The sequence below is a fragment of the Cetorhinus maximus genome, chromosome 6 (genome assembly GCF_964194155.1).
Source record: "Cetorhinus maximus chromosome 6, sCetMax3.hap1.1, whole genome shotgun sequence".
Lineage (NCBI taxonomy): Eukaryota > Metazoa > Chordata > Chondrichthyes > Lamniformes > Cetorhinidae > Cetorhinus > Cetorhinus maximus.
In genome coordinates this window covers 28458945-28472292 of record NC_135884.1, presented here as the reverse complement: position 1 = coordinate 28472292, position 13348 = coordinate 28458945, and the positions used below count along the sequence as shown (strand labels likewise).

The 13348-nt window shown below is 38.3% G+C and overlaps 1 protein-coding gene across 4 annotated transcripts in view; it reads left to right on the top strand.

Moving 5' to 3' along the window:
• The window catches only part of LOC144681669 (serine/threonine-protein kinase WNK2-like), a 225598-nt gene that overhangs the window by 174203 nt on the left and 38047 nt on the right, over nt 1-13348 (top strand). For all 4 annotated transcript variants that reach the window (XM_078543481.1, XM_078543480.1, XM_078543479.1 and 1 more), the window contains exons 19-20: nt 9143-9236; nt 12414-12511. In XM_078543481.1, the coding sequence (XP_078399607.1) occupies nt 9143-9236; nt 12414-12511 (192 nt within the window). The remainder of the gene's footprint in view (nt 1-9142; nt 9237-12413; nt 12512-13348) is intronic.

Genomic DNA, 13348 nt, shown 5'->3' with positions numbered 1-13348 from the left:
GTTGGCTCGCCAGCCAAGGAGAAGCCACAGCCACCCACTGATGGGCAAGGGCAGCAACAAAGAACTGAATCTAGGCAAAGTGGAGAAATCCAGGTGAGGTGGGAGAGTGGAGATGGATGAGGGAGAGCGACTGGTGGGGAAGGAGGGAAGGGTTGAGTAAATAGAGTTGGGGAGGGAGGGCATGAGTGAGTGGGGGGAGAGGGTTTGGAAAGGGGCTGTTGAGTGATTGATTGTAAGGGAGAAGCAGCTTTACATGCACTATCTGCATTGACTGCTGAAATGCTGACATCACTTTAATGATTTTATACAAATGCATTGGTCCACAATCTTAACGGTAATAGAAGGTAAACAAAGCGTAAACTAATGTTTCTACCCAGTTGAAATCTAATAAATCCACCCATTTGAAGCGGCCTGGAAGTGTTTACATTTCACTAAAAATTATAAGACGTGCTATACATGATTTCTTGTTCCAAAAAATTTTCAAACCTTTGTTTTCGGCCACTAATTTCAGACCTTATCGTCTTTGGCCACTCTTACCCCAAACATAATGAAATGTCCCAAGGTTCTTTACAGGACTGTTATTAGGCAAAGTATGATACCGAGCCACATAAAAGGTCAGATGACCAAAAGTTTGTCAGAGGTATTTTTATGGAGTGGCTTAAAGGAGGAAAGTGAGGTAGAGTGGCGGAGTTGTCTGTTGGGGAGCTCCAGAGCTTGGGCCTAGGCAACTGAAGGCATAGCCACCAATGGTGGAGCTATTATAATTGGGAATGCTGAAGAGGCTAGAATTACAGGAGCAACAGGACTTGCTTTGAGCTAAGACACTAGGAGCAGAGTTTAGGATGACCTCAAGTTTATGAAGGGTGGAATGTGGGGGACCAGTCAAGAGTGCATTGGAATAATCAAGTCTAGAGGAAACAATGGCATGAATGAGGGTTTCAGCAGCAGATAAGCTGAGCCAGGGGTGATGCCGAGTGCATTTATGGAGGTGGAAATAAGTGGATTTAGTGATGGGACAAATATGAGTTCAGGAGCTCATCTTGGGATCAAATGCCCAAGGTTGCAAACAGACTGACTTGACCTCAGATTGGTTCCAAGGAAAGGGATGGAGTTGGTGGCTAGGTAACAGAGTTTGGAGAGGAAACTAAAAACAATGGCATCAGTCTTCCCAGTACTTCATTGGAAGAAATTTCTGCTCATTCACTATTGTGATAATTTAGCAACATTGGAGGATCGAGAAGGTGGTAGTGACGTATAACTGGGTGTTGTTAGCGTACATGTGAAAACTAGCATTTAACTTTTGGATGATGTTGCCAAGGGGTAGCATGTAGATGAGAAATTGAATAGTGCTAAAGATGAGTCCTTGGCGAATACTGGAGTAATGGTGCAGGAGCAGGAAGAGAAGCCATTGCAAGTGATTCTCTAGCTATGATTAGATAAGAATGGAACCGTGTGAAAGCCGTCCTACCCAGCTGGATGACCGTGGAGAGGCATTGGAGGAGGATGGTGTGGTCAGCCTTGTTCAAGGCTGCAGATAGGTAGAGAAGGACAAGGAGGGGAAATTTATAGTCGTAGGATGTCATTTGTGACTTTGGTAAGAACTCTTTTGGTATCATGGCGGAAGTGGAAACCTGATTGGAGGGATTCAAACTTGGGGTTCTGGGAAAGATGGGAACAGATTTGGAAGGTGATAGCACGTTCAAGGACTTTGGAGAGAAAAAGGAGGTTGGAGATGGGGCAGTAGTTTACAAGGACTTTTTTTGAGGAGAGGAGTGATAACAACAGATTTAAAGGAGTGGGACAACATCTAAAGAGAGAGGTGTTTGCAATATCAGCTAACATGGGAGCCAGGAGGGGTAGTTGGATGATCAGCGGTTTAGTGGGAATAGGATGACCTCAGAGATGGCATCAGGAGAGATGGGAGAGAAACGAGAGAAAGATGCTAGTTCAGGGCTAGGGCAGGGAGGAGCATTAAAGGAAGTTTGGCAAGATAGCTTAGTGATGCTGCGAGACAGACTTCAGAACAGTGAAGTGTCTCTATTGCAACTAGTTTATTTAACAAAATGATTAATTCCTGAATGTCTCAGAGGGATGGAAAGTGAACTACTGAGAATCTTATTCTTACATGTAATTATTTTTGAGAATGTTTTTGCATCACGTTTCATTTTGATTCTATATACTGGCCGAATGCATGTGAAATGATATGCCAGTCGACCTGTGTAATCTTCTAGTGGGTTGCCTGACTTTAAATAGGATTACAGTGTCAGGGGTATTGATTTCATGGGACAGCTTGACAGACATTGGAGTATGATCTGCTTGATCTCTATCTGGAGATGAAACTGATGTAAAAATACGTTTGAAATAATGGCATAACATTGCTATTATGAACGTTGATTCCTGGCTAAATAAGCAACATCCTGAAAACATCAAACCATAATTCTCTGCTTTAAAACCACAAACCGCCACCTTCGTCAGTCAATCCTACTTTTGTGTCATCCTGTTTAGTTCTCAAATATTAACATTGAATGTTAACATTGAAGATTTAGTTTGACTAGTTTGGTGCTTCAAGTTTTGAGACGCAAAGCAGAATCCTATTGTGAGAATATTGCAAAGTATGAAAATTTAAATATTTATCTAATTGGGAAAGATGGTTTGATACTTGTTTGGTAGTTATTGGCCATTTTAAAGTTGCAGATTACTAATGCACAATGAGCCTGACATGCAGTCAAGTTTACAAGATGAATGAATTTATTAAAGACATTAATTGCTTGCTTGTCATATTTTCGGTAAATAAACCCAGCAATTAAAACTCCTGCCAAACCTGTTAAACACCATCCTTTGCTCCTAACACAGATTTACAAGTAAAAGTTGTGAATTTTAGGAATTTGGCAGCATACAGATGATAAGTAAAGTTAAATGACTGTGCTGCAGATCACTTTATCCCCAAATTATACATCCTGACCTTAATATGCCGGAATTCATCAAATCTTTCCGGTGTTTACTTTCAGCCTTTGCCAGGATGTAGCTACCTGGTTTCCTGAGGCCAGGAAACCCAGTCATTCATAGCTAAATTCAAAAAGCTGAATCATAATGAAGCTCATAGCCTCATTATGATATTTAGATTGCCAGCCTGCCTCCTTGGAACAAGTTGGTTGCCTGCTCACCCTGCTGACTTCGTTAAAGCTGGTAGTAGGCAGGTTTAAATTTCTGATTTGCATGACTTTACCCCCCGCCCACCTCCCCACCGCCCCACCTTGCTCAGCCTGGTTTTTGTGGTTAAAAATCCTTCCACCTGTGTGTTATGGCAGAGTATCTGTATGTTTGTACCAAAATCATATACCACCTCTTCAGGATATTGTTACATGAACTACTGAGGGAGTCTTTCTTTCAGGCGCACTTATAAAGGATGATACCATTTGTATTTGAACTATTCAAAAGTAATGGATCAGCTTTCATAGAATCATAGAGCACATGAGGAGTCCGCTGGGCCCATCATGTCTGTGCTGGCTCTTTTCAGCTGTATAGCTATTTTTTATAATGGAAAGAAGCGTGTTATGCTATGGGTGGTGTTGGGGTAGGTGGTCAGTCGAACTTCTACAGCCGGGATGGGGGAAAATAAGAAGTGAAAAGGGTTGAGAATCCCTACAATGCATCATCAAGCCAAACAAGGTGAATAGTCTTTTCCAGTCTGAAGCTTTTCTAAAACCCATTTCTTGGTGCCCTGTAACAAGGCTGCATAGATGTGGCAATAGTGCCTGTGTTGTCAGCATTTATTAGCCTGTAAACATGGACCCTTCATGTGGAGAAATTTATCAGGAGATAATAGCCTGTTAGCTGTGTTGCAGAACAGAAAGCCACTGGAACTTTGTTCAGGTCTTTTGAGCAACAGAGCAGTAGCCCTTGGAGGTTTCAGTCCTCTGGCTGGCAGGTGGTTGGTTCCTATATTGATTGCCTAATCTTCAATTCACTTTCATAGTATAAGCAGTCCCATAAGATTTGGCTAAAGGAAGCATACAAATACCTGTTGTTGAAAAACTGTGTTATTCTGTTTATTGTGATTAAATGATCACATATTCCTGTCACCATTTTTTATCATCATGATTCCTGGAAGTCTAGCAAGAGGAAATGGGTTTCAACACTCATTTGTAGCAATGTTGCTAGCTTTTGTGGAGAGTCTCAACCAATGTTGGCAACTAAATGGTTTGTCCACTCCAGTTACAACACTACTTCATCCAATGAAGTGCAAAGGTGCCAGCAATCTTATTGGTTCAATGTTGTTAAATTCAGAGCAAACTCGCTGAAATTTCACACTGCTGTCATCTCTACTCATCAGTCATCTATCGCCTATCATTTACTTGCATTTCCTGCAGTTTACTTCTCTCAAGAAATTGTGATGCAGAAAGTATATTTACTACAATTCTCTTGAAGATGAAACACATTTTTCTGTTTTAGCTATTTAAAATCTGCAGGGTATGCTCATGGGTTTTGAATCTGCATGCTCTTTTTTGCATTATAACAACAAAACTTCGAGCGATCCCATTTTAAAAAGATTCCTGGAATATGTTTTTGTCATGGTGCTTACCACTGGGCCAAAAAAAAAAGGAAACATGGTTTCAGTTAAAATATACTGATGAGTGATCAGTGCTTGCAGTATTTTCAGTGTGGAAACAAGGGACGATGTACAATTTTAAAAATAAGAAGCTGTTAAAAGATCTATTTTGAAATCAATTTGTTATTAACAAGCTATGTCACAAATAACTGAAAGAATGAAGAACATCCTCAGCAGATAAGTAAGTGATATTTTCTTCCTGTGGTCAAAAAGTGGAATGCACAAATGCATTATGCATCAAAACCAAAAAAACTTTGCCTGAAATAAAATAAAGTTTAATTGAAATGAGAAAATGTATTCCTCAGCACGTCCTCAGGATATCCCAAAGAATTTAGCAATCATTGGATTAATTTTGAAGTGCAGTTACTGTTGTTGTGTCGGTAAACATTACAGCCTGTTCTTCCACAGCAGGATCTCACAAATAGTACATTAAAACTTACCACATAGGATTGTGTTAAGAATAATGGTGAGGTTATTAGAACTCACCATTAGTATGATGCAAGTCAGACATCATCTTCTGGTGTCCGCAAATGCATGGTGAAGCACTTTCCAATTTACCCTGCTCCTCCAGAAATCTTGTTGCGTAGTGTTTATCCAGTGGCTCGTAAATTTATGAAGTTGCTGTATGTACCCACTAAGCATGCCAGAAAATGCTGGGCCTTATCGATTCAAGTGTAAATGAAGTTTTAAAGGCATCATCAGTTTTAATTGCTGACAAAGCTCCCTGGCACTGAAATTTAAATTTTATAAGTGTAGAGTCTCATTCCTTCATGTATTAATTATTGAAGATTTTGTAACAATTAAAATAACATTTTTCTTTTTTTGTCTGTTTATATCTCTTCTTCTTTACCACTTCATTTCACTTTCTGTACATAATTTTACAGGAAGTTAAATATTCTAACTTTCACTCCCTTGTTAAGACTCAATCTGTTTGTGAGGATTCATCAATCTCGTTGAAGAGATATACTCTTGCTTACTATGTTTGTACAGATCCCAGTTGCCCTGTAGAGGGTGCTGCGCTGCAGATTGACAACCATAAGTTTTTATTTCAAAAGCCTGTGGACAACTGTAAGCGTGATTAATGATGAGCGATGTTTGTTCACTGCTGAGCAAAATCCCTATCATAGCTTTTGGTGTTGGTAATGGAGGAAGGAATGTTGGTTAGTATACCAGGGAAGCTCCCTGCTGTACATAAAATAATGCCATAGAATCTTTTATGCCCACCTGCACAGTGCAGATGACCTTGGTATAGTATCCCAGGCAAAAAATAGTACTTCCATAAGTGTAGCATTTGCTAAATATATAGTGGGTTTAAACTCAATAGAGAGGCATGAGTACTACCAGGTGAGACAAACTAACAATTAATGCTAACTGCCTTCTATAAGAAAAAAAATCAAACTTATACCATTTGTTAAAATGTCCCTAGAACATTTAATCTGACCAGAATGCTTATTGAACCACAGTTTAATGCATTACACTGTGAATTTCTCACTTAATTATAATTTAGCAATTTGATACTCAATCAAAACTGTGCGCTCAGTCTCTTTTGTAACTCTGCAATTTTTTCAGAAGGCCACTGGAAATGATCACTGGACGATTCTTGGCCCCTGGGTTAACTTATTCGCTGTTTGAATTCTCAACTGCCAATCAATGAGATGTGTAATTCAGGGTTTAAAGCTTGTATGTTGCCCACATGATGGCTAAAATCAACAGTTTTGCCTTTTAGAATTAATCTATATTGAAGTAGTTTAATAGTCTGTTATATTTTTTGTATTTTCATTAAAGAAAACTGGTTTACATTTGTTCCTATTTTTGCACATACTTAGTTTACATTCTTGACACATTCAGTTAACACGAATTTCAGACAAAATAATCTCAACATTCTTGTAACTGCAAGAAAACTTTAGATGATATCTAACAAGATCTTAAATTCAGATAGAGTGAATATTTATAGGATTATTCCTACACTAAAAACACAATTTGTTAAAAAGTCTCTGTCTAAGAATGTTTGACTGTAGAGCGCTTTCAGTGTCAGGGTCCGTGCTGACCACATGACTGATCATGCCACAAGCTTAACATTGACCGAATCGAAAAGTAGAATACTGTGCATGTTGGAAATCTAAAATAAAATTAGGAAATGATTCAGGTCAGGCAGCATTTGTGAAGAGAGAAACAGTGTTAGCTTTTCAGGTCAGAATGACCTTTAATCAGAATCACAGACCTGAAATATTAACTCTGTTTATCTTTCTACAGATGCTACCTGACCTGTGTACTTTCAGCATTTTCTGTTTTTATCTTAATGAGACCAGATTGATCCAAAACCAAAAACAGAATTGTGCATTTGGGACCTGAGTGAACAGTGCGAACAACTTTAACCAATCAGATTGAGGCATTGAGAAATTAAAGGAGAATGACTGAGAAGGAAGTGTAAATTAATGGACGAGTTTAATGTCAAATCAGAGAAAGAGAAATGAGAGGGAAAGAAAGAATGGAGTGAGGGGGAAAATATAGAACTGAAAAGTTTTTATTAAAAATCAAATTTATCATAATCTCCAGTAACAATCAAAACATAAAGGAATAGGATGTCACTTGTAATAGTTCATTTTCAGTGCTAGAGAGGTTGATGTGGCAAGTTTAGTTCATATCTACTGTGCAAATACAGCAACTTTTTGACATTTATTGCATGTCTATGGTGAGGTGGACAGCAAAATGTTGTCTTTGCGAATCTAATGGTAGAGTGGCGCAACTTCAACAACATTTGGATTTTGATCTTTAACCATGCATCTGCTCCTCACCTCAAGTTGCTGCATCATTTAAATAAGGCAACACTTTTAGCATTACCACTACTTGACAGAAAATTCTAGTCCCACAGAATGGCAGACGAGAGGCTATTTGGCACATCAGGTTTGTGCTGGTGATTTTTTTTTTTGCACAAGTCACCTGATTTCATCTAACTCTTACTCCACACTTCTTAATATTCCTATTTTGCAAGCACCTGTCTAATTCCTTTCTTAAATCGAATATAATTTGTGGCAGAAAAGTCAACATTCCAACCACCCTCTGTAAAGATTTTTTAAACTCTAACCTCCCCGTTAATTCTCTCTCTGTTTTTGTGCACTTATGCTGCAATCTTGCTATTGAGTGGAAACAAACTATCACTCTTTACCATATCAAACACTACAGTTTTGACAAGATCGCATTATAGGAACAACAGAATAGGAGTAGGTAATTCAGCCCCTCAAGCATATGGTGCTATTCAATTAGATCATGGCTGATGATCTCAGTTCCACCTTTGATCTACATCCCTTGATACTCTTACCTATATTATAAATGAAACTACACTTTAAAAGTACTTCATTGACTGTAAAGAAATTCTAGATGTCCTGAGGTCATGAAAAGTGCATATATAAATGAAAGTGTCATGCCTAATAAAAATTTGTCAAATTAGTCTTGAAAATTTCAGCTGACCCATCATCTATAGCATTTTGGAGGAAAGAATTCTGCACTCTGTGAAAAAGCATTTCCTGATTTCAATCTGAATGGTCTACCTCTAATTTTAACATTGTGCCTCCTTATTATGAATTATCCCCATCTCCAGGTCGTCCCTTAAATCTTCTCAACTCCAGTGAAGGCCTGTCTCAAGTCTCTTCATAACTGATAACACCTTTTCCATTGCTTTTATATACTCTCTATAATTTTAGATGATAGGACATCACCTAAACTTTAGACCCTATTACTGAGCAAGCCTATGCAGGTGCATAAAAGTCCCAGTTTGTACTCTCCAAATGGCAAGACCACAAACAACATGGAGACTCCACAGGTGTTTGTTTTTGTCATTTGCAGTTATGCTAATTTAAATCTATCTTAGCTGCTATTGGCCAAACCTGATGGTGGCAGTGGTGTAAAATAAGTTCACATTCATAAGTTTCTGATTTCAGATGCTTATTGCAGGGGAATGCAGTGGATGGAAGGAAAGAAAGGCTTGCAAATAAAGTACCTCCCAACTTCTGGGACTTCAAAGTGATTTTAAAATGAGCTGCTGTTATTTTGTAGACAAACATGACAGCCAATTTGCAGCCAGCAAAGTCCCACAAAAGGCAATGAACTAGTTCATTAATCTGTTTTGATGGAGCTCGAGGGATAAATGTTGACAAGGGAAGAAACCCCTTTCTCACTTGAAAAATACCAATGAGAAGCAATAAATTCTCCAAAAAGACGAGGGAAATTTACAAGGTTAAGTTAATCAATAGAGATTCAGCAAATCTTATGATTGCTGTTGTTATTGACATCATGTCCCCAAAATAGTGGGTGGAGGAAGGAATTGGGGAATACTTACTGTAATATATCTGAAGAATCACTGAAGTCATAATGTGCAGAAAAGGCAAATAAGCCTTTGGATTGACTTGAGTGGATTCATTCATCTTTTGTTTAAAGTAAACATTTCAGTTAAAATAGATTTTAAAAATTGTCTTCGGGTAACCAACTGTTTATCTACCAACTCCTATCTGTACATTTTTGTTTCTTGCTCAACAGAATCAAAAGCTAAAAGTAAAAGAGTGTATTCAAAGCTATGTACAACCGCAGACAACAGCATTGTCCACAGGAACATCGATTATAAACAGTCAAGGTGCGTTAACTGAAGTGTTACTTATGTTCAAACTTATATTCTTATTGAATGGTAGGGCAGGTTTGAGACACTATATGGCCTGCTCTTGTTCTTATGCTCTTTAAACCTATAGGTTTGTCTTTCCAGACTTCAATGTTACATGCATTCCATGACTGATTCTACTTGGATTAATATATTGTGGTTAGAATTTTAAATGCTTCAGTCCTTCTTATTAACCCAATGATTTATTACATATTCTGTTAAATAAGAATCATAAACATGTTACTCAAGAGCTGTCCCATGATATCATCAGCTATCCATATAAAGCGCAAGAAATGTGCAGCAGTGTTTGAAGGAAGCACTTAAGAAATCTAACCATATGGTTATTCTCAGCATGATTTACAATCTTAATCACAGCAGTTGTCCTCGGAAATATATGCATTCAGATGGGATAAGGTATCTTCGAGGTTGGTTGCAGTGATCCAGTTGTGCTAGCTAAATGTGTATGGGTGTTCTTCAAATTCTCCTTCAGTGAAAGCCCTCAAGTTTGGCCCTGTTAATTAATGGTGGTATTAGCACAATAGAGAGGGATGAGCTAAGTTCAGGAAACCAGGATGTGGAAGCAGTTTGGGTAGAGATGAGAAATGATGAAGGCAAGAAGTTACTTGTGGGAATGGTGTACAGGCCCCCTAACAGTAACCACACGGTAGGGCAGGGTATAAAGGAAGAGATATTGGAAGCTTGTCAAAATGCTACAGCGATAATCATGGGGATTTTTAAGCTAAATATGGACTGGAAAAATCAGATGGGCAAAGGAAGCCTAGATAAAGAATTCGTAGGACGTTTTCAGGATAGTTTCTTAGCATGCTCTGGCACCAACCAGAGAGAAGCTATACTAGACCTGGGATTGTGCAACAAGATGAGGTTAATTAATGACCTCATAGTGAAGGTGCCCCAGGTAGCAGCGATCATAATATGATTGAATTTTGCATTCAGTTTGAAGGAGAGAAGAGTGGGTCTAAGACTAGTATTTTAAACTTAAATAAAAACAATTGAGGGTATGAAAGTAGAACTAGCTAAAGTGAACTGGCAATTTAAGTTAAGGAATAGGCCAAAAGAGATGCGGTGGCAGATAGTTAAGGGGTTATTTCAGAATACGTACAATAGATACATTCCAACGAGGAAGAAAAGTTCCAAAGGGAGAACTCACCATCCATGGTTAACTAAAAAAGTTAAAGGCAGTATCGAACTTAAAGAAAAAGCATATAACTGCGCAAAGATGGGTGGCAGGTGGGAAGATTGGAGAGAATATAGAAAACATGACTAGAAAGAATGACTCAAAGATTAATAAGGAGGAAGAAGTTAAAGACATTAAGTGTTTCTATAGCTATTTAAAAAAGAGAAGCGTTAACAGAGTGAGCATTGGTCCTATAGAAAGTGAGTCTGGGGAATTAATAATGGAAAATAGAGATGGCAGATGAATTGAACAGGTATTATGCATCAGCCTTCACTATAGAGGATGCAAGTAACACCCCAGAAATAGTTGTAAATAAGGAAATGGAAGGGAACTCAAAATTACAATCGCCAGGGAAGAGGTACTGAGCAAATTGTTGGAACTGCAGATTGGCAAGTCCCTGGGTCCTGATGGACTTCATCCTAGGGTCTTAAAAGACGTGGCTAGTGAGATAGTTGATGCATTGGTTTTAATTTTCCAAAATTCCCTAGATTCGAAGAAGATTCTATTAGATTGAAAATGTAACTCCTTTATTCAAAAGGGGAAGAAGACAGAAAGCAGGATACTACAGGCCAGTTAGCTTAATATCTTTCATAGAGAAAATGTTGGCTATTATTAAAGAGGTTATAGCAGAGCACTTAGGCAATCAGGTAGAGTCAACATGGTTTTGTGAGAGGGAAATCCTGTTTAACCAATTTATTGGAGTTCTTTTAAGAAGTAACCTGATGTGGATAAAGGGGAACCAGTGGATGTACTGTACTTAGATTTCCAGAAGGCATTTGATAAGGTGCCACATCAAAGGTTATTGCAGAAAATAAAAGCTCATGGTGTAGGGGTTAATGTATTGGAATGGATAGAAGATTGGCTAGCTAACAGGAAACAGTAGGCATAAATGGGGCATTTTCTGGTTGGCAAGATATAATGAATGGTGTGCCACAGGAATCAGTGCTGAGGCCTCAACCTTTTACAATATATATATAAATAATTTGGATAAAAAGACCAAAGGTATGGTTGCTAAATTGGCTGATGACACAAAGATAGGTAGGAAACTAAGTTGTGAAGAGGGCATAAAGCTACAAAGGGATATAGATAGGCTAAGTGAGTGGGCCACGATCTGGCAAATGGAGTATAATGTAGGAAAATGTGAAATTGTCTATTTTGGCACGAAGAATAAAAAATAAGCATATTATCTAAATGGTGAGAAATGGCAGAGCTTAGATTCAGAGGGATCTGGGTGTCCTAGTACATGAATTGCAACAGGTTAGTATGCAGGTACAGCAAATAATTAGGAAAGCTAATAGAATGTTATTGTTTATTGCAATGGTAATTGAAAAGAAAATTAGGGAGGTTATGCTTCAGCAAGACACGGCATTGAGACCACATCTGGAGTACTGTGTACAGCATTGGTCTCCTTAATTTAGGAAGGATGTAAATGCTTTGGAAGCAGTTCAGAGAAAGATTACTAGACTAATATCCAGAAGGGTTGGCTTATGAGGAAAGGTTGGTCAGGCCAAGCTTGTCTCTGCTGGGGTTTAGAAGAGTAAGGGGCAACTTCACTGAAACACAAGAGAGGTCTTGACAGGGTGGATGTGGAAAGGATGTTTCCGCTTGTGGGAGAACCTAGAATTAGGGGTCACCTATTTAAGACAGAGATTAGGAGAATTTTTTTCTCCCAGAGGGTCGGGAGTCTTTGGAACACTCTTCCTCAAAAGGCGGTGGAAGCAGAGTCTTTGAATATCTTTAAGACAGGAATAGATAAATTCTTCATAAGCAAGAGGGTGTAAAGTTATCGGGAGTAGGTGGGAATGTGGAGTTGGGGTTACAATCAGATCATCCATAATCTTATTGAATGGCAGAGCAGGCTTGAGTGGCCTACTCCTGCTCACAGTTCAAATATTTATATGTTTGTAATTTTGAAATATTGAAAATGCTAGAAACCTAATAATTCTTCTGCGCTATTTCAGTTACCATTGCTGACATCTGTGGAGCAGGATCATCTGATACAATGCTTGTTATGTCATCTACAGTGGATCATCTTCCTCTAGCAATAGACAGGTTTCAGGTATGTCTCAAAGGATTTTTAAATGTTCTGTATATTTTTGTACCAATTGTCATTTATGTTTCTGCTTCATGTTTTCCTTTGACTGTTGCACTTGTTTTTGAGACAAGATGCTTATACTGATATTTCACTGCAGTAAATATGTAATCACAGATTAGCATAATGTTTGTGTAGTTCATTCAGACTACATGCATTTTGTTTGTTCGTTTGTAGCAGCTGTTGTTGCTACTGTTGCATTATTTTTCTTCACTGAATCCTCTTGAGCTGTTTAATAAAACTTATTAATTTGCTGCCAAAATTGTTGTTAGTAATTGAATGGTCATGGATAACATTTTCACTTTGTGAACAGTGACACAATTGCACAGTGGTTGGTGTTCTGTATTTTCTCCAACAGAATGCAACTAGAAGCACATTTAATGAGAACAAATGTCTTATAAAACTGATCCTGGTGGTTTCTGAGTTCTAAAGAATCTATGCTGAGGTGCCAATGGAAAATTAAGATTATTAACATAATTTAATTTGTGAATGATATGTAATGGGATGTCTATAATAGTCATATGTTTGCTAGTGACCTGAAGCGATGTAGGCAGGTGCTGAGTAATAAGTTTACCATCTTAAGAGACTCAAGACCAATTGGGCTGCCATAGGGTGCATGATTTTAGTGTGGGAAAAATGTAGGATAATGCATGTACAAAAAGGTAGAAGTCATTATCCAAAAGATGAAAATGTAGCTAATAGTCACGTACGGCACAGGAGGCTATTCGGCTTATCTAGTCCTTGCTGGCAACCCAGTGATACCTACTCTGCCACTCGGTCCCGTAACCATGCAAGTTTATTTCC